Below are 26,844 nucleotides of genomic sequence, written 5' to 3'. Positions count from 1 at the left end.
TGGGGGGAAAATCTGATAGGAGGAAAAAAATGTTTTTCTTCTAGAAGATGTTTTTCCTCCTATTGGATTTTCCCCCACTCAGGACACCGCAGTCTCACACATGAAAATGAAATCTATAAAAAACAATTTGAATTTTAAGATAAAAAATCTGATTCATTTTCCAAAAATTCAGATTCTTTCCCTCTAAAATTTCTAATTTGTTATTTTATAGATTTACTTTCAGTTTAATATGTGAAACTGGGGCTGAGTGGGGAAACAATCTGATAGGAGGAAAAACATCTCCTAGAAGAAAAGTAATTCAAATTGTCTTTCCTAAAAATTCCTTTTTTTTTTTTTCCCGGGATGAAGAAAATCTGAAAAAAACTACTTTTTTATATATTTTCATTCCATGTGTGAAACTGGAACTACAAAGTGAAATCGGAAGTTTGAGGGGGAAAAATTTTTTTTTAGAAAAAAATCTAATTCATTTATTCTTCTAGATGTTTTTCCTCCTATCAGATTGTTTCCCCACTCAGCCCCAGTTTCACACATGACACTGGATAAAAAAAAAAGATCCGAAATTTTAGGGAACAAAATCTTCTTCTTTTTTAAAAAAAAAAAAAAAAAAAGGAAATCTAAAAAAAATCTGAATCTGAATTTTTTTTCAGATCTTCTTCATCCTAGAAAAATATTTCATGTGTGAAACTCGTAGAGTGGAAAACAACTTTCTAGAAAAGAAATTCTGATTTTCTTTTCTTGGAGGAAAAACTGGAGAAATAACTTGATTTGCAGTGAAGCGATGATCAGATAGCTGTTAGTGTGACGTGCTGCGGGACGTCGTCGTAGGTTGTGTGATTTTCATCTTAATGGATAAAACATGAAGGTTTCTCTTCACATCATGTTGATTTTAATGAAATGTGTGTGTGTGACTCGGTCTGCAGACCAGCGGTGACAATAAAGACTGAAGATTAAAAAACTCTTGTTTGTGTTTTTATTTATTGTTTTAATATAAAATCTAAATGTTAATTATGAGTCAAACACTTGAAGGTTTGTTTGTAGCACCAACTCTTTGGTTCACTTCCTGCTTCTCTGTTTATCTCTGAGCACGTGACGTCAGACTGTCATGTGACTCAGCTGAAAAAACAAGAAGACTTCCGACCAGACTCCTTCAGAATAAAAGCATTCTCCATAAATATGAGCTGGCACCAAACTTAAAACTTGTACATCATTAAAATGAGCTGCTGCTGGTGAAGTATTCATTTTAATGTTTTTATATAATTTTAAATTAAAGTTGAAGTCAAATCTATAAATGAGCGCTGCCCCAATCAGTGATCCAATGTAACTAAGTACATTTACTCAAGTAAAGTAAGGAGTCACAATGTTGAGGTAAAATCTGAATTATTTTTCTTCTAGATCTTTTCTTGCTATTAGATTTTTTCCCCACTCAGCAGCAGTTTCACACATGAAAAGGAACTCTATAACAAAACAACCTGAATTTTTAGACACAGTCAGCAAAGTGTCCAGATGTTACAGTCAAAACCTCCAAGAAACGAGCTGCAGATGTTCTGACTGAGTAGCTCAGTGTGTCGAGATGCTGCCTCTGAGATTTGAGGTTGTGGGTTTGATCCTTGAGGTGCTCTGGTTCCGAAAACTGATGTGGGTTCAATTTTGAAGCCTGAAGTCCAAAAGAAAGATTGAAAAGTTCTGAGAGACACAGTTCACCTGTCTGATCGGACAGCTCAGGCTGTTAGAGGACTGCTCTGAACTTCAGAGGTTGATGGTTCAATTCTTAGGAGACTCAGTCAGTTGAAAAGTGCGCAGAGAAGAAGGCGTGGTGGTTTTGTTCTCTTGTTTATGGTAATAAAACCTTAAGCTTGATTTGGGGCTTGTTTTATTTTGTAATGTGTTTCTCCCCACAGTCGACTCCCTAGACCTCCCAGGGGACGTCACACTGGAAGTTCACAGTAGAAGTTGATGTTGCAGAGTGAACTTCTGCTTATTACCACTAATATCAGCTGTTTGTCATTTTATAATAAATGAAGTGGATCAAATCTGAACACAGTCTGATTCAATCGAGGCTTTACTGAATCTTCTGGACTGACTTGTGTCTGGATTTTGGTGCAAAGTCAGCAGCTTCATATTTCATCTTTCTATAATGTTTGATATTAAAAAGATGTGTTTAACATGCTGATTCTACACTTTATATTCATTAATCATGTCTGTAAAACAATTAGAAGTACACAGAAATATAAAACTATCTTGATTTTGACAGAAAACCAACAAATCCTGTGTTTGACTTTAAAGTCTGTGAAGTTTATCAGAGTTTTATGTGAGAGCCTGCTGGTTTTCACATCACATGATCAACACAGACACATGACGTCAACCTGTGGAGCTTTTTCTCACACACATCATTGTTGAAGCTGACGTCATCAGCACCGTTCATGTTCTGGTGGTCCTGCTGGAGCTGCTTTCTGCCAGCAGATGTCACCATTTCCACTGTTTGGACCCAGACTGGTTTGTGTGAATGGATCCAGGTTCTGTGTGCAGTGAGAACTGAACTGGTGACGTCAGTACTTTCTTTCTGACTGACGTCATTTTACAAACATCTCAAGTGTCATTATAATTTAATTGAACTTGATTTGAAATGATTTTTTCCGTCTTTTGATACAGATTGTTTTGGTGAGCTTGTGCTGGTTTCAGTGTTTGTTTGACATATTTTTATTATATTTTGATGTATTTTATGTTCACGTCTGTTTGTGTTGAGTGCTTCTTCAGGCTTTTTCCCTTCACAACAACAACAAAGTTAAAGTCCCAGTTGAAATGATCAGTATGGAGCCGTGATCACTACATGCAGTTACATGAGAATTGAAATCAAGTGTAAAGTGTTGCTGCTGTTTTTATGAACTACTGAGTCTTTGTTAATGTTATAAAGAGTCCAGTTCAGACCTGCTCTGTATGAAAAGAGCCCTGAGAAAACTTCTGTTATCATTTGTCTCTATAGAAATAAAAGTGACTGGACTATTCTCTGGGTTTGTTCTGACTTTTAATAGAACTTGAGCAGGCTCAGTCTGACTTTGCTAAATCCACATGAAAAATCAGTTTGTGTCAAATAAAAGCAGCTGGACTGTCATTTTGAGCTCAATCCAACATGAGAGTAAAAGTGTGGAGCAACAGCTGACACTAAACTGTGTTTAGAGAAACTAAAGATTTAAAGAAATGTTTCACATGAATCTTGTTCAGACACCAGAACACTCAGCAGGAATTAGTCTCATGGACATTTGTGGTATCTTAAAATAATATTTCTCTCTCCTGTTTGTTTCTTAAATACAAAACATGTTGATGTTTTCTCTGGTTCCTCAGTTTTCATTCTGTCTCCACAACAATATCCATGTTTGCTTGCTGCCAGTCGTCTTCTTCACTGTTTCCTGACACATCGCTGCATCTGTTGGTGTGTTTCCACCAGGAAGTGTCAGTCAGCACACGTGTATTTACTTCAAATGACTGATGTGTGTTACCAACACCATGAAGAACATCAAGGGAGACAAAAAACTAAATGGATGTCGTCCTCTTTTATAATTTCTCAGAGGATCTGTCAGTGGATAAAGAGGCACCGGACCGGAACCAGGGTTCAGGAATGTGGTCGAGGCTTTGTTGGAGTGTGAACCAGCAAAGTCCAACAAAGCAACAAGCAGCAGTTTGAAGGATTGTTACTGTAACAATCCTTCAAACTGCTGCTTGTTGCCACAGTGGCTGCTGCCTTCATCGCCTCAGTCATGAGGCCGTTTTAACACATAAATCCTTTCCTCAAACAATCAGCACACACTGAAAATAATACAGACTCTATTAAAATAAAGTAAAAATTATCAAAAGAAATATTGAGTCAACAGAAAGACTTTTCATTTTATTTAGTAATTATTACTTCCTGTTCCTGCAGGTGGCAGTTGACGCGCATGCGCAGCTCCTCTCCCCCGCTGTCTAGACTGAAAAGAAAAGATGAGAGAAAACTTCAACATTTGAAGCTTCGTGCTGACAGAAAGAAACGAGGCTGGTGTGAGTGAGCTGCTGTTTTATTCTATTAAAGCTGAGTTCAGTGTGACTCGGAGGAAAACTCATTCAGGACTGTATTCGTGACTCGCTGCCGGCAGGATGAGACGGGACTTAACGGGCGGCTGCGGCCAAGATGGCGGCCAAGCGGGCTGAAATAACCGCAGTAACATTCGCCGAGTGCCAACAAACTCTGGTCGCTTCTTAGATAAACTTGTAGTTTTTGTAAAATATTAACAGAATTGAAGACTCAAGCTCAAAACATATAGTTAGATAGCATCAACGGAGCTAGCTAGCAACAGCTGCTGGTAGCTAGCTATTCTTGGCTTTAGCTAGCTACCGTTAGCTCATTAGCTCAGTTGGCCGTTACTGCCTGGACCGCGGATCACGAGGGGAGTCGCTGCGGGCAACGGGGCTCAGTTCAACCGGGCTCAACCACCTCCCAGTGAACACCGGACCGGGACCAGACACAACCTCTGAGGCCGACAGAGGTCAGTGTGAAGACAGCGGGGACGGTATGGATCCGATTAGGACTCTGACTCCGGGGACGAGAAGACACGACAGGCGGGGACAGGAGAGACATGAAGCGGCAGAGGAGAGAGGACGAGTCGGGCATCAGTGGCGGGAGAAACGAAAACGGCGTGGAGCCTGAATATTTCCACATTTTTACTCTGTGAGCTGATGATTGATTTTCACCAAAGCAGACGTGATTGTGCAACGACAAAGCGAGACTTGGTGAGTCTGATTTCATGTCTGTGGAGTCTGAATGAGTGTTTTAACAGAGTTAACAAGGTGATGAAGCTCGTCTCAGTTCTGTCACAGAGAAACTTGAACCCAGAAGCTGGACGGGTGAATTGTTCTGTTCAGGAAAGAAAATAAGTGTCAGGATTTTTCCTTTCGTGAGATTTTTTGAGTTTATTTAGTTCAGTTATCTGAGTGAAAACGTGAAGAGATGTCCTGAAACGTAGCTTCCATCTTCCAGATGAGTTTGTGATGATGTGTGTTTTTATGGAAAGAGTTGATCAGGAAAGTGACAAAGTTGTTGTGGTGTTACAAAGACGACTGCAGCAGCAACATGTCTGTGAAGAAGCTGTTCCAGGACAAAGCTCACGTTGAAGAGCTGAACGTTACCAAATACTTCTTCAGCTGATCCACAACCACAAACATTGTTCAAGGAGGTAAACTCAGCCGACTAGAGGAAGTTTGTCTGACAGTGATCTTAACTCAGTTTGCTGTGTTTGGTTTATCTATGTTACTTATGAGGGAGATGGTCATGGAGAAACTTTGATTAAAGTCCACAATGATTTCCAGTAAATGACGAGAGGAGGAGCAACACTGAGCAGGTGGTTCAGGTTCAGTGTATGAAAACAGGACAGGGACAATAAAACAATAAAAGTGAATGTGTTCAGTCAGTCAGAGTTCATTTTGAGTCGACAGCAGCAGCAGCAGGAAAAGAAGTCAGAGACAGGGTGAGTTTTATTTCTACATGAATATTGTTCTGTGGTCAAAGTCTCTGATCCGGATCAGTACTTCTGACTGTATGTGGTGTATATGTGATACTTTCCTCTTCTCAGTCTTGGTTGAGACTCTTGAACAGACTTGTTTGATTCTCATGTTCTGAGCTCACTGTCAGTGTTACTGGTTACCTCTCAGACCGACTCAAGTCCAGAAGACGACAGTGGTTTTGTTTTACTGGATTGAATTTTACATTCAATATTTTGTCCACCACTTCGGGTACAGCTGACAAAATGGTTTAATAGTTACACAGTGAATCATTATCAGCAGGTTCAGCCTTAATTAAACATCTAACGGTCAAAGGTCTTATAGACTTGATCAAACTGAACAGGCATTCAAGATATTGTGTTGTAGCAATATTAACATAATGTGTAATATTTAACACTGAGGACTATGAGCCTCTAACGTTTGAGGTTGAAACCATATTGCAAAGCTTTTTTTGTTAGTTTTGCTAATTTCAAACAAAAGATTTCAAAATAATCAATCATTGTATTTGATAAACACCAATTTAAATGAGATATCACAAAACATGTATGTATTTGAGAAGCTTATGAAAACATGTCATCTATTGCAGGACTATTCAGTGAAGTTACATTTTATAGAGCAAAGAATAACAGAGAGAAGCTGATAAGTTGATCACACCACAAACCTGAGCAGGTGATCCGGGTACATGAAAAATGGAGGAAGCAACCAACAACTGACAGAGAAAGTGTGCAGGCAGTTAGTTGAGTCTCTGTTTTGAGTGGACAGAGCAGGACATCATACTGAGGGACGTCCCTTAATTAGACAGAGACATGGCCGATCTTTGTAAATGTCACTTTTGTTTAGCATCACATTGGGTGATGAGTCTGCAGGCTTCACCATCTCCATTTTACACCCTCCTCCTCTGCATCTTGTTTCACCTGTTTGTCTTCCTTGGTTCATGTTGTTCTCCTTCCATGTGCTACATATTTACCTCAGTGCTTTCTGAAGTGCAGAAGATGAGTGATTGTGTGGAGGAAGAGGAGGGCGGAGCAGAGTCTCCAGTCTCCAGCTGTCTGTCTATGAAGAGTGACCCGTCCAAAGGACCACCTCAGAACTTCAGCGATGAACCTGGACCCTCAGACACACAGTAAGAGAACTGATACTAACTTCAGTTTATATAATTAAATCATTACCATTACATGACTGTAGTTGCCCAAATATAGGACAAAATCCTTTTTCTGTAAATTACATTTTAAAACTTTGTGACTTGTATTATACGTAGGGACAAGACAATTATGTGTCAACATCAGATATTCTTCTTGAATACACCGGAGTGTTGCATCATGGGGTGTAGCCTAAATATTGTTGGCTAGTGAGATACTTCAAGTTCATTCATTGTTTGTTTGTTAGAGAAATTTAGTCTTAAAAGTGTTTAGTTTGCTCAGTTAAACCTTCAGGAGTTTGATGGCTGATGCAACGTGTTTTGCTGCGATGGAAGAATTACTGATGAATGAAAACGAGCAGAAGTCGTCCCAATGTCTTTACTGCAGATGATCAAATGATCTGTTAAAAAGACAAGAATTACAACTTTCACTGAATGTCAGGATGAGGAGCACCAAGTATTTTACAGATAGATAAATGACACAAATGAGGGATTTATGTTCTGCTTTAATTACAAGTGAGGATTTCTTCTATATCTTTGCAAAGGAAAAGGCTCCATTGATGAGGGCTGGAAGTATCTCATGGAAACTTTCCCAAAATCTTCACTCTGACATTGTTTTTATCTTCATAAAACCTTTTTTATCAAACACAGTTGTTGTAAAAAGAGGAGGGTATATTGTACTAAGCGTGGCCATGTACTTTGTCCAGTATGGTTTAAGTTTTTAATATCTGCTAATGAGGTCATGTTTTGTGGTCCTTTTTGTTTGAGTAATAAAATTTCCCATTAAAATAAGTTTGTTCACTAAAATGAAATGATGCAAACTGCTCCACTGTGACTCAGACAAAAACAAACTGTTAGTGATTGGGAGTTCAGTCCAGATTCAGAGCTTGGAGAAGACATACTTATGTTTACAGTCTGTCTTCTCTTTTGTCAGACTGATCTGTGATTTCTAATCTGAGGGATTTTCCTTTATCTCTTCAGAAAGACAGAGGGAAGTGTTTCTGTGGAGGAGCAGCTGTCCTGCTGTCCAGTGTTAGTCAGTCAGACCAACACTGTACAAAGTAAGACTGTACATCTGTCTGCTGATGTCTTCATGTCTGAAAACAGGAACTTTTTGATTTAATCAAGATTCTTGCTCTCAATTTAATCCCAGAATATTTTCTTCTCTTTCAGCTGATAGTGTTCTGCAGGAGGTTTCAGATGAACATAAAATCAGTCTGAGGAGGAGATGTGAACGTGTGACTGAAGGAAGTGATGAAACAGGAAGTGATGAAACAGGAAGTGGAACCCTCCTCAACAGGATCTACACTGAGCTCTACATCACAGAGGGACAGAGTGAAGAGGTTAATACCCAACATGAGGTGAGACAGCTAGAGACAGCTTCCAAGATGGAGACCCTCCATGACACTCCAATCAAGTGCAGCGACATCTTTAAAGCCTCACCTGACCAACAGAGACGCATCAGAGTGGTTCTGACCAACGGCGTCGCTGGAGTTGGAAAAACCTTCTCGGTGCAGAAGTTCACTCTGGACTGGGCCGAGGGCTCCGAAAACCAAGATGTCCGTCTGCTGGTTCTGCTCTCGTTCAGGGAGCTGAACCTGATCAGAGATGAGCAGTACAGTCTTCTCAGGCTGCTCCATGTTTTCCATCCAACATTACAGAAGGTGACAGCAGAGAAGCTCGCTGTCTGTAAACTTCTGTTCATCTTTGACGGCCTGGATGAAAGCAGACTTTCACTGGATTTCAAGAACCATGAGGTCGTGTCTGATGTCACACAGAAGTCATCAGTCAGCGTGCTGCTGACAAACCTCATCGAGGGGAAGCTGCTTCCCTCGGCTCTCGTCTGGATCACTTCCCGACCTGCAGCAGCCAATCAGATCCCTCCTTCACGTGTTGACAGGGTAACAGAAGTACGAGGCTTCACTGACGCCCAGAAGGAGGAGTACTTCAGGAGGAGGTTCAGTGATGAAGATCTGTCCAGCAGAATCATCTCACGCATCAAGACCTCCAGGAGCCTCCACATCATGTGTCTGATCCCAGTCTTCTGCTGGATCACTGCTACAGTTCTGGAGCACATGTTGACTACAGACCAGAGAGGAGAGCTGCCCAAGACCCTGACTGACATGTACTCACACTTCCTGCTGGTTCAGACAAAGAGGAAGAAGCACAAGTACGATGAGGGACGTGAGACGAGTCCACAGGAGCTGACGGAGGCTGACAGGGAAGTTCTTCTGAAGCTGGGGAGGCTGGCGTTTGAACATCTGGAGACAGGAAACATCATGTTTTACCAAGAAGACCTGGAGCGGTGTGGTCTTAATGTCACAGAGGCCTCGGTGTATTCAGGAGTTTGTACAGAGTTCTTCAGAAGAGAGAGTGTGATCTTCCAGAAAACAGTCTACTGCTTTGTTCATCTGAGCATTCAGGAGGTTCTGGCTGCAGTCTACATGTTCCGCTGTTACACCAACAGGAACACAGAGGTCCTGGAGGCTTTCCTAAAAGACTTCAAACTAAAAGACTCAAAACCAAAGTCTGTTTTTGAGAAGATTTCTAAGTTTTTTTCTAGCCATGAGGCCCGTTACCCATCCCTGGATGATTTCCTGAGGAGAGTCATGGAGAAATCCCTTGAAAGTAAAAATGGTCACCTGGACCTGTTTGTTCGCTTCCTTCATGGCCTCTCTCTGAAGTCCAACCAGAGACTCTTAGGAGGTCTGCTGGGTCAGACAGACAACAGTCCAGAAATCATCCAGAGAGCCATCAACAACCTGAAGGAGATGAACAGAGATAATGTCTCTCCTGACAGAAGCATCAACATCTTCCACTGTCTGATGGAGATGAACGACCACTCAGTCCATCAGGAGATCCAAGAGTTCCTGAACTCAGAGAACAGATCTGAGAAGGAACTCTCTGTGATCCACTGCTCAGCTCTGGCCTACATGCTGCAGATGTCAGAGGAGGTTCTGGATGAGTTTTCCTTGTGGAGGTACAGAACATCAGAGGAGGGACGACTGAGACTGATTCCAGCTGTGAGGAACTGCAGTATGGCTCTGTGAGTCCAGATGTGATTATCAACATTATAAATCAGTGTAGATTAGCATTTTAATTCTTCAGATATACAAACTATAAAATCATTTATTTTGAAATAGCGGTTACATTTTTAAACACAATTGTGATTATTTAAAAAATGTTTCACTTACCATGAGTGCAACAATGTAGATGTTTCAGTTGGATGTGTTTATAGCTGTCAGGCTGTTGAACTCAGTTATTCCATTTATTTCTAATGATCATTAAATTTGACAGTTTTTCTTCTATTAATCGTTCTTTGGCTGATAGAAGAAACCCTGGTGAAACTAATGAAAGAGGTTTTTTTAACCACTATACTGAAGAGTTTAAAATAAGATCTGTATCATTTTTCATGTGATGTTTCTAAAGTCCTTGAGAATTTCTTTCATGCAGTTATTGTTCTCATTATGTCGGTTTAGAGACATTTCACAGTGAGCAAATGGCACGATCATTCAGCACCATGATTTGTGGAGCCCACATGCTCGGCACAAGACGTGCGATGATGTTAATTTTGGCACTCTCACCCTCATGCTAACACTGTGTTGGGCATAAACTAATCTAACTTTTTGGCAAAAGACATAGGATCAGATCACACTGACAGACTGTGGACATCATGGAAACCCAAATGTAACTACATTTTCTCTTCCTTCATCTGAAGGATTAAAATAAAACAAAGATTTAAAGTCTGCAGGTTTTAGAGAGTGATGAGAATAACTGTTTCATGTCAAACACAGATAAGATGGTTTGCTGAACCACTGATGTAAATAGCAAATGTTAATCAGAACAGAATGTTTCAAACTGTTTTGACATCAAATGCATGAAGTAAATATAAAGTGTCCTCTTTCATAATAACATTTTTGTAATATCTTTGTCATGACAGACTTTATAACTGTGGACTCTCAGAGACTCACTGTGAAGTTGTGGCCTCAGCTCTGAAGTCCAACCCCTCCCATCTGAGAGTGCTGGACCTGAGTGGAAGCAGCCTGAAGGATTCAGGAGTGAAGCTCCTGTCTGTTGGACTGGAGAGTCAAAACTGTGCTCTAGAGATTCTGAGGTCGGTTCATTGTCTTGTTTTTCCATATATTCAATTCAAACCCTTCACTGAGACTTAAACAGTTTAGTTAATTAACTCTGAAGATTAGCAGCAGCATAAATCTGAAGAAATGTCAGTTCTTTGAGACATTTTCTGTGAATCTAAATGGCTCCATTCTGTGGTGTTCAGAGGAGGCTGCACTGAAGGACTCTATTCAGTGTTTTTATTTTTTTCATTCAGTTTATTTCTAACTTGTAAGTGTTAGCATCCAGCTGATGCCAGTCCCACTCATTTTAGAAACAAGATCATTAATTTAGAACGGACAGTTTCACTGGAACTACTCGAGTACTTCCAGAGGTGTTGGTATACCAAAAGTTTATGGACAGCCTGCAGCCAATCAGGATCCAGTTTTCACCCAGACCATGGTATATAAATATATTGTTTCCTCTTACCTGTGGTGGTATTTATCCATCTGCTGTAGATCAGCTGGACCACTGATGTAAATAGCAAATGTTGTTCCGAACAGAATGTTTCAAACTGTTTTGACTTCATCATTTGACAAACATTATCAGTATTATACTCATAGTTTGACCAAAACAATAGAAAAGTTTATAAAATGACATTCAGTAACACTTTACAACGTTCTACACAAAATGAGAGTAATTACTACTATATTTAATAGATAATGATGAGTTTCTGAACAACAGACTGGGAGATACTGTATTAATAAAAATGATGTCATGATAAGTTCATTAATATCCATGAATCAACATACTGACCACTTTCTTCATGAGTCGTTCCTGATAAACCAGCTGCTTAGAGGACAAACACTAGTGATGATTCATTCGTACTAATTACTTAATGCTAAGTTACTTTCTGAGTTCCCCAACAAGTGAAGTGAAACATCAGACTGACATCAGTCACTGTCTGTTCAGTGTTGAGGAGTTTTGAGTGTGTAGGGAGGGTCGAGCCCGTTCTCATGCATATATTTAAATACTCATAAAAACACACAAAATCCACAAAACAAAGGACATTTCTTTCAGGTATCTTTCTAATTGCTCACATTATTTATACACATTACTTGCAAGTCTCCAAGGCTGAATAATTTAGTTGACTCTGAATTACTGCTGGTTGATTTCGTTCTCATGAATATCCACCAACACCTCACAGGAATCTTTCCCTATTTTTTTAGCCTTTCACCCGATGTGCTCCCATTTGGTAATTTCTAGATGTGTGATGAGATTTTTTAGCACGAGATCTCACAATATTAATACGTGACGATATTTCTCGTCGGGGTGAAAAGCTGTCTTGCAATATTAGTACATAACAGACAGAGCAGCTGCCAGCATGATGGAGTCTGACATTAAACTCAAAATTAACATAGAAGATGCCCCCGCCACTTTTAAATCGTTCGCGTGGCAGCATTTTGGTACCTGATGGAAACAATAAACAGCGACAGACTGACAGACGAGACACAAACAATATGTAAGAACTGTATGAAAATAGTGCCGTACACCGCGGCTAACACAAGCACTATGCAAAGACACCTACAGAACCACCACAGCTCTGTACTAAAATCAACCGTGCCTGTGAAGAAAACACTGAAAGGCTGGACAACACTGACAAATGCTTTTACATCTCAACTTCCACAGTCAAGTGCTCGAGCCACAGCAATAACTAAAGACATCAGTGTTTTCATTGCAGCTGACATGAGGCCATTTCCCATGGTGGAAAACTGGCGACTCCTCCACACATTGGAATCAAAGTCCACCATCCCAGTGGTCCTGAACCTCTACACAGATAGCATACCTTTCCATCCCTGCTACCTCCGCTCCAAGTGAGCGTGTCTTTTCAACTGCAGGAGACATAGTTGGTGCCCAAAGGTCTCAACTGCTGCCAGAAAACGTAGATACATTTACATGTTACATGTTGACTTTTGATCACTTTTGTGTACTTAGTTTGACTTTTTTGACTTGAAGACTTACATGAAGTCTTTTTACTCAATCTGACGTGTCAGGATATAACCTTTTTGATTAAAACTGCATTAAAATTTCATGTGATCTGCTACTTCAGTGCACGCTAACAACAAATATTACTGGGACCATAATAAACATTTGCACACCAGCTTTTTTAATATCCAAGAATTCAAATAATAAACTCTACCACTGACTTCCTCAGTAATGAACTGGACACATTTAGGCACCTTGAGTAACCATATACTTGGTTTGTCACTTTGTGTATTTGACAGTGTTGAACCTGCATCCTGTTGGGTTCAGGTGTTTGGAGTTTCCATTTTCTAAACTTCTTCATTCTGAACCTTCTTCAGCTCTGAACAGATTATTAAACACTGAATGATTTCAAGCAGGAACATTGTCTTCTAAACGTACATCATTTATTCTTTATTCAGATTGAGGAGCTGCAGTTTGTCAGAGATCAGCTGTGCTTCTCTGGCCTCAGCTCTGAAGTCCAACCCCTCCCATCTGAGAGAGCTGGACCTGGACAACAACGAGCTGCAGGATTCAGGAGTGAAGCTGCTGTGTGATTTTCTGCAGAGTCCAAACTGTAGACTGGAGTCTCTGAGGTCAGTTCACTGACTCTGTTACTGCTAACTAATATTTGAGTTTACATTCATACATAACTTACATTGATAAAGTTATAGATTTCCTTTGGTTCATATTTTCAGTTTTCTTGAGCTAAAATTCTTCTTCAGTCACAAAAGACTTCTGTTTCTTCAAGAAACTGTAGAAAATGTTCAGTTAGTTGTTAAAGTTAATTATTACACGGCTCTATTGAATGCTGCTCTCTGATTGGTCCATCGCTGCGTTCTATGGTCTGTTATTTCTGTATAATGACCATCGTCAAGTATAACAGACCATTGCTAGGGACGGCGCTTTGATCCGCCCTGGCAAATAGCAACATAAGCAAGACAGCACCGCTGTCCAGCTCCTCTCTCAGGCCGGCCTTGAAAGTCGTCAGATCATGTCTGTGACTGGACACATGAGAGCAGCTAGGGACAGCGCTCTGATCCGCCCTGGCAACATATAGCAACATAAGCCAGACAGCTGGACTTTCAACGCGTTACACCAACCACAGCACGCTGTCCAGCTCCTCTCTTAGGCCGGCCCCGAAAGTGAAAGTTAAAACTTTACCGAGCGATCCATGTCGCTGCTGAATCATTGTGGGTGATTATTTATGATATATTTCACTCGTAAGGCCGTGTAATAAGCGGGATAATGTATAGTTAGTTGGTTGTTATGGAGAAATAAACCCCTTCAGGTCGTATGGAATCATATGGTTCCATACGACCTGAAGGGGTTTATTTCTCCATAACAACCTCCGAACTATACATTATCCCTTACATACAGCCCTACATGTCTTATTTAATGATGATCCTCTAGTTCCAGACCTGACTGAGATCCGCAGCATGTTATTAATCTGTGTTGACATGAACAGCTGTATGAATGTTGTGCTGACATGTGTAAATGCTTTTACATCTCAACTTCCACAGTCAAGTGCTCGAGCCACAGCAATAACCAAAGACATCAGTGTTTTCATTGCAGCTGACATGAGGCCATTTCCCACGGTGGAAAACTGGCGACTCCTCCACACATTGGAATCAAAGAAAATCATTTCAGTCTCTGTTTGCAGAGTTTGCATCCAGGCTCAGCTGATAACGTAGCAGCGCGACGAGTCCCTGCTAGCTAAGCAGCTAAACTTTAGCACCGCTCCGTGTTGAGATCCCGCCCCGTGTGGGTCACTGCACTGTCATTGGTCAGGCGAGCACACGCTGTTAACGATACTATTGGCTGTAGAGTGTAACAATCTGAGCAAGATATTTATCTAGTTAACCTCAGCACTCGCGACACCCGACACAGTGCAGGACTCTGCTGTGAGACATGATGCGGCGGTGATGTATTTGCGACAATTAAAAAGAAGAAAAAAAAAACTAAATTCGAAGGAGCGGCGGCTAGGATTTAGGAATGGCGGCCCGCCACTCCTAAATGAATGTAGAGGAAACACTGAACCTTTTCTTTCACCTACTTTTATTTTGAAAATGTTTTTGATTTTTTTTATGATTCAAGATCAAAACTTGAACTTTCAAGTTCAAATTTTATTTTTTAAATACATTTATTTTTGTGATGAACAAACCTTTTGGCCTTGATCTGGCTCCATATCCTTTCACCATCTGTCCTATTTTGGCAGGATTCTGTGAGTGAATCTGACAAAACACTGGTAATTTACTATAAATAGTGTCACTGCTGTTTGTGGTTGTGTTTTTCTGTATTTGTTCCTCAGAGATGTGCAGCAAACACACACAGGCACAGACCACAGGCTTAAGAAAACCCCTCCCCACATATAATCACACAAGTCTATGGTCCTTTTAACTTCATTGTTATAGAAGAAGCAGCGTCCTGCTTATCACATAAAAGGCTTCATGGTATCAGTTCATGATAACCACTGACTTCCTCAGTAATGAACTGGACACATTTAGGCACCTTGAGTAACCATATACTTGTTTTGTCACTTTGTGTATCTGACAGTGTTGAACCTGCATCCTGTTGGGTTCAGGATGCAGGTTCAACACATAATCTGAACAGATTATTAAACACTGAATGATTTCAAGCAGGAACATTGTCTTCTAAACTTGCATCATTTATTCTTTATTCAGATTGTGGAACTGCAATTTGTCAGAGATCAGCTGTGCTTCTCTGGCCTCAGCTCTGAAGTCCAACCCCTCCCATCTGAGAGAGCTGCAGCTGAGTAACAACAAACTGCAGGATTCAGGAGTGAAGCTGCTGTGTGATTTTCTACAGAATCCAAACTGTAGACTGAAGACTCTGAGGTCAGTTCACTGACTCTGTTACTGCTAACTAATATTTGAGTTTACATTCATACTAGGGCCGGGACTTTAAAAAAAATGTACACATTTTAATCACACTTATTTTTGCACCGCGGAACGTTTCTCACTGGATGAGTTTCAGGCGTACCGATTATACTGGAGCACAATTATTTAACGAGTTAAAAAGCCGCCGACACTGATCACTGCCCATGGATCTATAAAGTTTTAATGTTGCCTGAACGCAGCTCAAACCCCCGGTGCCCAGTTTACAGTATCCTCCCGTAGTTTAGCCGGTTGCTACTGTTTAAAACGCGCTCGTCGCAGTGGCGCTGAGAACAGCGGAGTTCCCTTTCAGTCGATTCACTCGGTACAACACATATAGTATGGGATATCACGCCCCTGCGTGGCCTGACTGAAGACATCTCTATGCACGCCTTCACGGCAGATGACCTGCGGTGACGTATGTGAGGCTCCGCCTACACCTATATATGTGCACCGCCACAGTCATCCTTCAGTTCTTATGCTCTTCACCTCGCTGAGAACACCTCCACCGAGTCAGGCTAACTAGCTGCTGCTAGGTGGCTTGGTCTTGTTTTAGCTACTGCCGGTTTGAAATCAGCTTAACTGCCCCTGTTGGTGTTAGCCGCTGGCTACCCGCGGAGCGCTGATTTTGTCTGCTATATCTGCTATATCTGCTTGTGTGTCTCGTTATGAGCACGGTGCCTAAGCGAGCGAAGGGAAGGTCTTCTGTTCGCCCCGGTCCTCAGGGGTGCGGCTTCTCCCTTCATGAGAAAGACTTCCACGAAGCGTGTCCCGTCTGCCTGGGAATTTTCACGCCAGGAGGGCGTTGACTGAGCCCGAGTCCTGTGAGTCCTGTCTCCAGCTCCGGAGCTCAACCCTGGATAGACGGGTCAGGTTCGTGGAGAGAGTGCTGGGAAAGACAGCCATCGCACTGCACGATCCCCTCCTCTCCGAGTCGAGGGACCCGGCTTCATCCGAGTCCGGCGGTGAGGAGCTCTTGAGCGAAGCCCCCGTGGGAAGCTGGGCAGACCAGATGGAGTGTGCTGACAGGCTAGCTGGGTTTGAGCCGCCCCCCTCCGAGGGTGCTAGCCAGCCGCTCCCCGGGCTAGCCTCTTACCTCGAGGACGATGATGCGCTGGACATCGGCCTGGACGTGCATGGCTTGTCGGAGGATGAACGGGAGCCGCTGTTGTCGGGTCAGTACGCCGCCGCTGCTGCGCCGGTTGACCAGGCCGACACATCCTTCCTCTCGCTGTGCCGCCGTGCAGCTGAGAAACTGGAAGTAGACTGGCCACCTCCTCCACCGGCTCAAAAGCCGTCGCGGTTCTCGGGGTTTTTTCTTCCTCCCGAACCGACGACTGTCAGGAACAGCCTGCCCATGTTTCCTGATTTCGTTGCGGAGCTTACATCATCATGGTCCAAACCGCTGTCTACCCGCGTCAGGGTGCCCGGCTATGGACAGTTTTTGGACCTGGATGGAGCCGGACGAGCTGGTCTGGTCAACCTGCCACCGATGGAGGCGTCCCTGACGGCATATCTGGCCCCGGCCCAGAACCATGGTGTCGGCGGCCCCACCACGCCCCCCTCCAAGCACTGCCGATTCTCCGCGTCCCAGCTGGAGAAGATCTACCGGACACAGGCGAGCGCACGGCCCGTGCACTCAGCTCCGTCACCATGCTCCAGACATATCAGGCTCTGTGTCTGGCGGAACTCGGGTCAGGTTTTCCTCCGGACAGTCCACTGTCCCCTCTCCTTAACGAGGCTAGAGTCGCTACGGATTACATCCTCCGAGTGTCCCGCTGAGCAGCGCTCTCCCTGGGAAGAGGGATGGCTTCCACTTCCATGGTTTGTTTGGACAGTCGCTCAACGCCATCCAGGCTAAGTTCGAGCTGAGAAAAAAACAAACCAAGGCTCTGAGCAGCATCATCCCCAGGCGTGATGCTAAGCCCAGGCGGCCGGCCAATCTGCACAGACCGGCACCGCCGCCTGCTCCCAAGAGGACTGCGATGCCCGCGGGTTCGGGACCCCAGCCGGTGAAGCAGCGAACACCCGGTCAGAACCCACGCCCCTCAGCTTGGAGCAAGGGTCCGCCACCGGGCCTCCAAAGGGACTCAGCGCCCAGGTGGAGGAAGCATCAGTCGTCCTTGCATCGGGTTCGGCTCCAGCAGCAGGGAGACCCTGCTGCCCCTCGGCTGTTGCCGCCAAAACGGCCGTGTTTGTGTTTTTTTTCAGGGGTCCAGTCCCAAGAGGCGCTGCACTCCCCTAACACAGTCTCCCAAGCACACCCCCCCCCTCACACACAGCTGCCCCAAAACTGGTGCCCCTTCACGGTGTGAATGTGGTAAATGTGCATGTATTGGACTCAATAAAGATTTCGTTTTGTTCTCACATTGCAAATCAAATGACTCCAGTGTTGCGTTTTCCCCCCGCCATGCCAGAAGGCGACAGCCCCCCCACAGTGCTGCAGGTCAGTCGGCTGGCTGTTCACCTTCCTCGGTGGCGCGCATGCGCAGTCTCACCTTGGGTAGAGAGAACCGTTGCTATGGGTTACCGTTTACAGTTCGGGGCCCGGCCGCCTCGCTTCCACTCTGTCATAAACACAGTTGTAGGAAACGAAGCCGCAGCAGTTCTGAGTGAGGAGATATGCACCTTGTTGAACAGGAAAGCAATACGGGTGGTTCCGGCTTCGGAAACGAACAAGGGTTGGTACAGCCGTTACTTCATTATTCCGAAGAAAGGCGGAGGGCTCCGTCCTATTCTGGACCTGCGTGGGCTAAACAAATACCTACGAACTTACAGGTTCAAAATGCTTACACTCAGACAGCTGCTGAGTGCAATCGGGCCGGGGGATTGGTTTACAACTATCGATCTGATAGACGCTTACTTTCATGTAGCGATTCACCCGGACCACAGACAACCTGCATCCTGTTGGGTTCAGGTGTTTTGAGTTTACATTCTGAACCTTCTTCAGCTCTGAACAGATTTTTAAACACTGAATGATTTCAAGCAGGAACATTGTCTTCTAAACTTACATCATTTATCCTTCATTCAGTTTGTGGGACTGCAGTTTGTCAGAGATCAGCTGTGCTTCTCTGGTCTCAGCTCTGAAGTCCAACCCCTCCCATCTGAGAGAGCTCAGCCTGGACAACAATGAGCTGCAGGATTCAGGAGTGAAGCTGCTGTGTGATTTTCTACAGAGTCCAAACTGTAGACTGGAGGCTCTGAGGTCAGTTCACTGACTCTGTTACTGCTAACTAATATTTGAGTTTACATTCATACATAACTTACATTGATAAAGTTATAGATTTCCTTTTGTTCATATTTTCAATTTTCTTGAACTAAATTTCTTCTTCAGTCACAAAAGACTTCTGTTTCTTCAAGAAACTGTAGAAAATGTTCAGTTGTTAAAGTTACTGAATGTTTATAATTTAATCTGTTAACAGAAGAACTGAACTAACATTTGATTTAAATTGATAAAGTTGAGAAGCTGAAGTAGAAATATTTAGATTTCTGTTGATGTCGATGTGTTTTCACAAATAATGTCTGATCATTGATATTGATCCTACAGAACACACACAGATCAAAGCATATTTTCAAAAGATGTTTAAAAGAAAATTCATTTTTTTCTCCTCTAATAACAGACCTGACTGAGATCAGCAGCATGTTATTAATCTGTGTTGACATGAACAGCTGTATGAATGTTGTGCTGACATGTGGATGATGTCTGTAGAAGGCTGATGATGATCCACAATAACACAATGACAAAGTTACTCTACTCATTTTAGAGAAAAGCTCATTGATGAGGACACAGTAATGTTGAGCTACACATTTAAAACCTGAACACATCTGATTGGATTATAAATTAATTTTCATCTACATAATTTATTCTTTATACAGATTGAGGGGCTGCAGTTCGTCAGTGTTGAGGCAGTGTTGACCAAATATGAATCAAGTTCCTAGTTCTCTCAGAAATATATTTTCACTGTTTAGCTGTAATATGATAAAGTTTGTGTCCCTGCCACCATGTTAACAAAGTACCAGGGACGACAGAGAGGCGTTATTATGGATCCTACTGCTGTTGCCTTTGTTGGTTCAGACATGAGGAGTGAGACTGGTTTGGGTTAGGGTAAGAATATCAGGGTGAGATAATCAGAGGCAGACTAGGGCCAATCTTGGCAAGATAAGCAGTGGGATCCAAAATGAGGCGACAGGGAGGCACTCACATGCACTAACATGCACACACTGAGAGTGTGACGTCATTCTGGGTTCAGGACACCGTGACTCCACTATATCTTTACATAACTAATAGTTGTATTTTAACTTCCATCTTGTTGTGGTCAGGTGTCTACGTCCTGTCTACCAGGAAGTGAGACAGGAGTCTTTCCCTATTTTTAAGCCTTTCAGCTGCTGTGCTCCCGTTTGGTAATTTCTCCTGTTAATATCTCGGGGTGTGACGAGATCTTGTAGCACGAGATCTCATTTTATGAAAACGTGTTTGACATTGAACTCGAAATTAACATAGAAGATGCTCCCGCCACTTTTAAATCGTTTGTGTGGCAGCATTTTGGTACCTGATGGAAACAATAAACGGCGACAGACTGACAGACAAGACACAAACAATATGTAAGAACTGTATGAAAATAGTGCCGTACACCGCGGCTAACACAAGCACTATGCAAAGACACCTACAGAACCACCACAGCTCTCTACTAAAATCAACCGTGCCTGTGAAGAAAACACTGAAAGGCCGGACAACACTGACAAATGCTTTGACATCTCAACTTCCACAGTCAAGTGCTCGAGCCACAGCAATAACCAAAGACATCAGTGTTTTCATTGCAGCCGACATGAGGCCATTTCCCATGGTGGAAAACTGGCGACTCCTCCACACATTGGAATCAAAGTCCACCATCCCAGTGGTCCTGAACCTCTACACAGATAGCATACCTTTGCATCCCTGCTACCTCCGCTCCAAGTGAGCGTGTCTTTTTTAACTGCAGGAGACATAGTTAGTGTCCAAAGGTCCCAACTGCTGCCAGAAAACGTAGACATGCTTATATTCTTGAACAAGAAGGTGACCATATCTTAGGCTGGGCAGTGTAGTTGTAGCCAGCTCTCAGCTCTGTATCATGCTTGGAGGGAAATCATGTCAGTCTCTGTTTGCACTTTAAGTATTGAGAGAGAACTACTTTGATTATTGTTTGCACTTAAAACAAGAAGACTAAGAAAAACTTAGTGTTATTCATTTTTGTTATTTATACTGTTTTTATTTTTCACTTTCAATTTGTGGAGAGGAGTTCAGTTAGAAGGTCACACAGCTTCAGTTAGAAGTTAGAAGCTCACACATAGTTCATGCACAGTTATAAGGTCTGAAGAGACTCATGAGAAATCATACAGGAGAGAAGCCAGTCAGTTGAGTTTGTGGTGAAACCTTTTACAGTTCTTACATATTGTTTGTGTCTTTTACTGCATATGATAATTCATACTCAGTCACAAAGTAGAGCTGAAGTCACATTCATTACAAGATGATTACTAGTTAAAACATTTCAAAATGGACCTGCATTGTTTTGCATTTTGTGACTTTTGATCAAATAAAGTTTTTCAGAAGTTTTTAAAAAAATGGTGTTAAAATCTTGTCTCGTTCTCATGAACTCAATATCGTGTATCGTCTCATCTGGTGAGCTGAGTGTATCTTCATGCCTCTATTAATCTCCCATTTTCATAGTGATACAAATCAAAAAGGTCTTCTCAGTTTCCTGTGTGGGGGTATATGTCGTGGTACCTGGCAACCCAATTCAGAGGGAGAGTTGAGCATGTGCAAACAACCCTGCCTGACGTTTGCCACTCGTCCCTGTGTCACTAATGCTCTGCTCCACTCACTTTGCCCCTGAAAATGGGTGAAACAGGTGCCAAAAAGAAAACATTGCTTCCAAAATTCACATAACTTTGTGTGAAACTTTCCCCTTTATTGATAATTGTCTCCTCTCTCACTTGTGTGGGACATGCAGGAGGCTGACGTGCTGCCAAGTGCTACCTGCTTGTTTCAGGTGTCCAACTGGGCTGTCCAGACAGAGCGCCCCCTGCTGTGGTCCTCCATGGCCAGCTTATGATTTCTACTGATCCTTTTATGGAGCCAGATGAAAAAAATAAAACCTCAAATATGAAATGATAGAAGTGAAAACTGAAAAGAAATAATTTATTCAAAAGAAAATCAGAAGTAAATCCAAATCATATTTAAATTGAAATGAACCGTTTCCTTCACTTATTTTTATTTTGAATATGTTTTTGATTTTTTTATGATTCAAGATCAAAACTTGAACTTTTTGAACAGTTCAAATGTTATTTTTTCAATACATTTATTTTCTCCAAACTAACAAACCTCTTGGCCTTGATCTGGCTCCATATCCTTTCACCATCTCTCCTATTTTGGCAGGATTCTGTGAGTGAATCTGACAAAACACTGGTAATTTACTATAAATATTGTCACTGCTGTTTGTGGTTGTGTTTTTCTGTATTTGTTCCTCAGAGATGTGCAGCAAACACGCACAGGCACAGACCACAGGCTTAAGAAAACCCCTCCCCACATATAATCACACAAGTCTATGGTCCTTTTAACTTCATTGTTACAGAAGAAGCAGCGTCCTGCTGATCACATAAAAGGCTTCATGTTATCAGTTCATGATCTTTATCATAAAGATGCTCTACGTGTACGTCTAATTAGAAAAGAGCCGAGGAGCAGAATTTAAGTGAAAGACATTTTATGTGCTTGAAATGTTACATGTTGACTTTTGATCACTTTTGTGGACTTAGTTTGACTTTTTTGACTTGAAGACTTACATGAAGTCTTTTTACTCACTCTGACGTCTCAGGATATAACCTTTTTGATTAAAACAGCATTAAATCATGTGATCTGCTACTTCAGTGCACGCTGACCACTGACTTCCTCAGTGATGAACTGGACACATTTAGGCACCTTGAGTAACCATATACTTGTTTTGTCACTTTGTGTATTAGACAGTGTTGAACCTGCATCCTGTTGGGTTCAGGTGTTTGGAGTTTCCATTTTCTAAACTTCTACATTCTGAACCTTCTTCAGCTCTGAACAGATTATTAAACACTGAATGATTTCAAGCAGGAACATTGTCTTCTAAACTTACATCATTTATTCTTTATTCAGATTGATGAGCTGCAGTTTGTCAGAGATCAGCTGTGCTTTTCTGGTCTCAGCTCTGAAGTCCAACCCCTCCCATCTGAGAGAGCTGGACCTGAGTGACAGCGAGCTGCAGGATTCAGGAGTGAAGCTGCTGTGTGATTTTCTACGGAGTCCAAACTGTAGACTGGAGTCTCTGAGGTCAGTTCACTGACTCTGTGACTGCTAACTAATATTTAAGTTTACATTCATACATAACTTACATTGATAAAGTTATAGATTTCCTTTGGTTCATATTTTCAATTTTCTTGAACTAAATTTCTTCTTCAGTCACAAAAGACTTTCTTCAAGAAACTGTAGAAAATGTTCAGTTAGTTGTTAAAGTTAATTAATGTTTATGATTTAATCTGTTAACAGAAGAACTGAACTAACATTTGATTTAAATTGATAAAGTTGAGAAGCTGAAGTAGAAATATTTTAATTTCTGTGGATGTCAATGTGTTTTCACAAATAATGTCTGATCATTGATATTGATCCTACAGAACACACACAGATCAAAGCATATTTTCAAAAGAAGATGTTTAAAAGAAAATTCAGTTTTTTCTCCTGACTGAGATCAGCAGCATGTTATTAATCTGTGTTGACATGAACAGCTGTATGAATGTTGTGCTGACATGTGGATTGTAGGTGCCATATTAGTTGTTAAGTAGTTCATGGTCATTTCAGTTCATGGTACAGTACATTTTGGATTCATATTAGTTTCATAATTTAATTGTATTAAAAAATGTTAATTTAAGTTGTAATTATATTTTTATTAATATTTGCATTATTGATGTTGCAGACGAACGTTGATATTTCATGTTATGATCTCATAATTATTTGTGTGGTGGATAAAAATAAGAGCCTGTAGTTTTAAGGAGTAAGTTTCATTTTTGAGGCTCGGGGATTTTTAGGAGCGAAGCGAGGTGGATGACTTGTGTGAGAGGAGCTCACGGTTTTTCTGACCATGTTAGGACCGTGTACGAACAGTGTTTTTTGGATCGTGGAATTTCGTGTGGAACATGTGCTAGTCTTCTTTTTATTTTGGTGAATAAATATAAAAAGAGAAACCACTGTGGAGGACACATTTTTTTTTAAACACGCGTCAGCCATAAGCTCCGGTGGACAGAGAGAGGTTTTATTGGAAAACCTACATGGATGATGTCTGTAGAAGGCTGATGATGATCCACAATAACACAATGACAAAGTTACTCTACTCATTTTAGAGAAAAGCTCATTGATGAGGACACAGTAATGTTGAGCTACACATTTAAAACCTGAACACTTCTGATTGGATTATAAATTGATTTTTGTCTCCATCATTTATTCTTTATTCAGATTGAGTGGCTGCAGTTTGTCAGAGATCAGCTGTGCTTCTCTGGCCTCAGCTCTGAAGTCCAACCCCTCCCATCTGAGAGAGCTGGACCTGAGTTACAACAACCTGCAGGATTCAGACGTGAAGCTGCTGTGTGATCTGCAGAAGAGTCCAGACTGTAGACTGGAGTATCTGAGGTCAGTAGAGGGTTGGAGTCAGTTCATGCTGGTTTCAGCAGTATTGTACTAAACACAGTATCAAAGTTGTGTTCATGTCTACAGGACATAAAGCTGGATCACAGCTGACAGCATCACAGGATGTATAGAGACAGTGTCCTCATTCATCAAACTGTCGGAGCATCAAATCTGATCTCAAAGTGTTTGTTCTCTCATTTCAACACTGAACAACTGATCAGTTCATCTTTGTCACAGCTCTCAGATCAGTCTGACTGAAGCCTGCAAATCACTGGCTCTTATTTCAGAGAACCATCATTACATTTAGTAACCATGTGGTCTGTATACGGACCAGAACCTCTGCTGAAGTCCACAAACCACAGCTGATGTTTTACTGTTCAGTGTAGGACCTTTAACGTTATATTTATATCTGCCCATGTGTCATTTGATTTGTCCAAATATTTTTATAACAGACTCCATATTTACATATTTGTCATGTGATGTTTCCAAAGTAGATGAAATATTTAAATGTGAGTGAGACTCTGGTTTTTAACAGCAGTAAATCATCATTAAAGTGAGCTGTGAGTCTCTCTCTGTTTCTGCAGTCATGATGCGTTCAGGGACTGTCAGCAGTTTATTTCCACTGTGTCCTTCAGTGAAACCTGCAGAGTAAACACACTTGATGTCCAAAGTGTCTGCAGGTCTGTGAGCTTCACTCCAACACGTTAACATGAGAGCTGAAAGGAAGCTGGCTACGCTACACAGCCGCTCCACTTGTGGTCTGAACAGGACTGAAGTCCTGCTGGTCTTTATATCACTGACTGACAGCTGATGGAGGGAGTCTCTGTAAACACTCATTTATCACTTTACTGTCTCTCTGCTTCTCTCATCAGGTGGAAGTGATCTCCGTCAGTGTGATGACGAAGGTGGAGGTGTTGAGAGGATCAGCTGTGTCCTGATGATCCAGAGAGGTTGAAGCAGCACCATCAGCTGGTGGGTGGAGAGGCTCTGACTGGGCCGTGTTACTGGGAGGTGGAGTGGAGAGGAGAGCTTCATCCAGCAGTGACTGACGGACCAATCACAACAACTGGAGATGACTGTCAGTGCTGCAGTGTGAACTGCTCTGAGATCAGCTCCACTGTCACACACAATGTCCAGTCCAGCATCATCCCTGTGTTCCTCTGGATGTGACAGAGTATCATCAGTGTATCTGGACTGCTCTGCTGCTGCTCTGTCCTTCTACACAACAAAAAGTGGGGGGGAAATCTGATAGGAGGAAAAAATGTTTTTCTTCTATTGGATTTCCCCCACTCAGGACACCCCAGTCTCACACATGAAAATGAAATCTATAAAAAACAATCTGAATTTTTAGATTTTAAAAAATCTGATTTATTTTCATAAAAATCTGATTCTTTCCCTCTAAAATTTCTGATTTGTTTTTTTTTTTTAAAGATTTACTTTCAGTTTAATATGTGAAACTGGGGCTGAGTGGGGAAACAATCTGATAGGAGGAAAAACATCTCCTAGATGAAAAGTAATTCAGAGTTTCTTTCCTAAAAATTCATTTATTTTTTTTCCCGGGATGAAAAAAATCTGAAAAAAAACAACTTTTTTATATATTTTCTTTACATGTGTGAAAATGGATCTAGAAAATGAAATCTGAAGTTTTAGGGGGGGGGGGGAATTTTTTTAGAAAAAAACCTAATTTATTTTTCTTCTAGATGTTTTTCCTCCTATCAGATTGTTTCCCCACTCAGCCCCAGTTTCACACATTACACTGGATAAAAAAAAAGATCTGAAATTTTAGGCGGGGAAAAAAAGGAAATCTAAAAAAAATCTGAATCTGAAGTTTTTTTTTCAGATCTTCTTCATCCTAGAAAAATATTTCATGTGTGAAACTCGTACTGAGTGGAAAACAACTTTCTAGAAGGAAAAACTTCAGATTTTCTTTTCTTGGAGGAAAAACTGGAGAAATAACTTGATTTGCAGTGAAGCGATGATCAGGAAGCTGTTAGTGTGACGTGCTGCGGGACGTCGTCGTAGGTTGTGTGATTTTCATCTTAATGGATAAAACATGAAGGTTTCTCTTCACATCATGTTGATTTTAATGAAATGTGTGTGTGTGACTCGGTCTGCAGACCAGCGGTGACAATAAAGACTGAAGATTAAAAAACTCTTGTTTGTGTTTTTATTTATTGTTTTAATATAGAATCTAAATGTTAATTCTGAGTCAAACACTTGAAGGTTTGTTTGTAGCACCAACTCTTTGGTTCACTTCCTGCTTCTCTGTTTATCTCTGAGCACGTGACGTCAGACTGTCATGTGACTCAGCTGAAAAAACAAGAAGACTTCCGACCAGACTCCTTCAGAATAAAAGCATTCTCCATAAATATGAGCTGGCACCAAACTTAAATCTTGTACAACATGAAAATGAGCTGCTGCTGGTGAAGTATTCATTTTAATGTTTTTATATAATTTTAAATTAAAGTTGAAGTCAAATCTATAAATGAGCGCGGCCCCAGTCAGTGATCCAATGTAACTAAGTACAT

The 26,844-nt window shown here is 41.7% G+C and overlaps 1 protein-coding gene across 1 annotated transcript in view; it reads left to right on the top strand.

The window, feature by feature from the left end:
• LOC311249799 (uncharacterized protein) overlaps positions 1 to 26,462 on the top strand; it is a 39,066-nt gene extending 12,604 nt beyond the window's left edge. The window contains exons 9-19 of the mRNA XM_084341115.1: positions 4,617 to 4,758; positions 6,516 to 6,649; positions 7,646 to 7,725; positions 7,838 to 9,710; positions 10,605 to 10,778; positions 13,165 to 13,338; positions 15,427 to 15,600; positions 18,671 to 18,844; positions 22,796 to 22,969; positions 24,146 to 24,319; positions 25,189 to 26,462. Of these exons, the coding sequence (XP_084197241.1) occupies positions 4,617 to 4,758; positions 6,516 to 6,649; positions 7,646 to 7,725; positions 7,838 to 9,710; positions 10,605 to 10,778; positions 13,165 to 13,338; positions 15,427 to 15,600; positions 18,671 to 18,844; positions 22,796 to 22,969; positions 24,146 to 24,319; positions 25,189 to 25,198 (3,283 nt within the window). The 3' untranslated portion in view covers positions 25,199 to 26,462. The remainder of the gene's footprint in view (positions 1 to 4,616; positions 4,759 to 6,515; positions 6,650 to 7,645; positions 7,726 to 7,837; positions 9,711 to 10,604; positions 10,779 to 13,164; positions 13,339 to 15,426; positions 15,601 to 18,670; positions 18,845 to 22,795; positions 22,970 to 24,145; positions 24,320 to 25,188) is intronic.
• Positions 26,463 to 26,844: the final 382 nt, after the last annotated feature.

Source organism: Pagrus pagrus, assembly GCF_965226575.1.
Source record: "Pagrus pagrus genome assembly, chromosome: 20".
NCBI classification, from domain to species: domain Eukaryota; kingdom Metazoa; phylum Chordata; class Actinopteri; order Spariformes; family Sparidae; genus Pagrus; species Pagrus pagrus.
The sequence above is the reverse complement of the archived record's forward strand: the minus strand, read 5'-3'. Positions and strand labels throughout refer to the sequence as shown.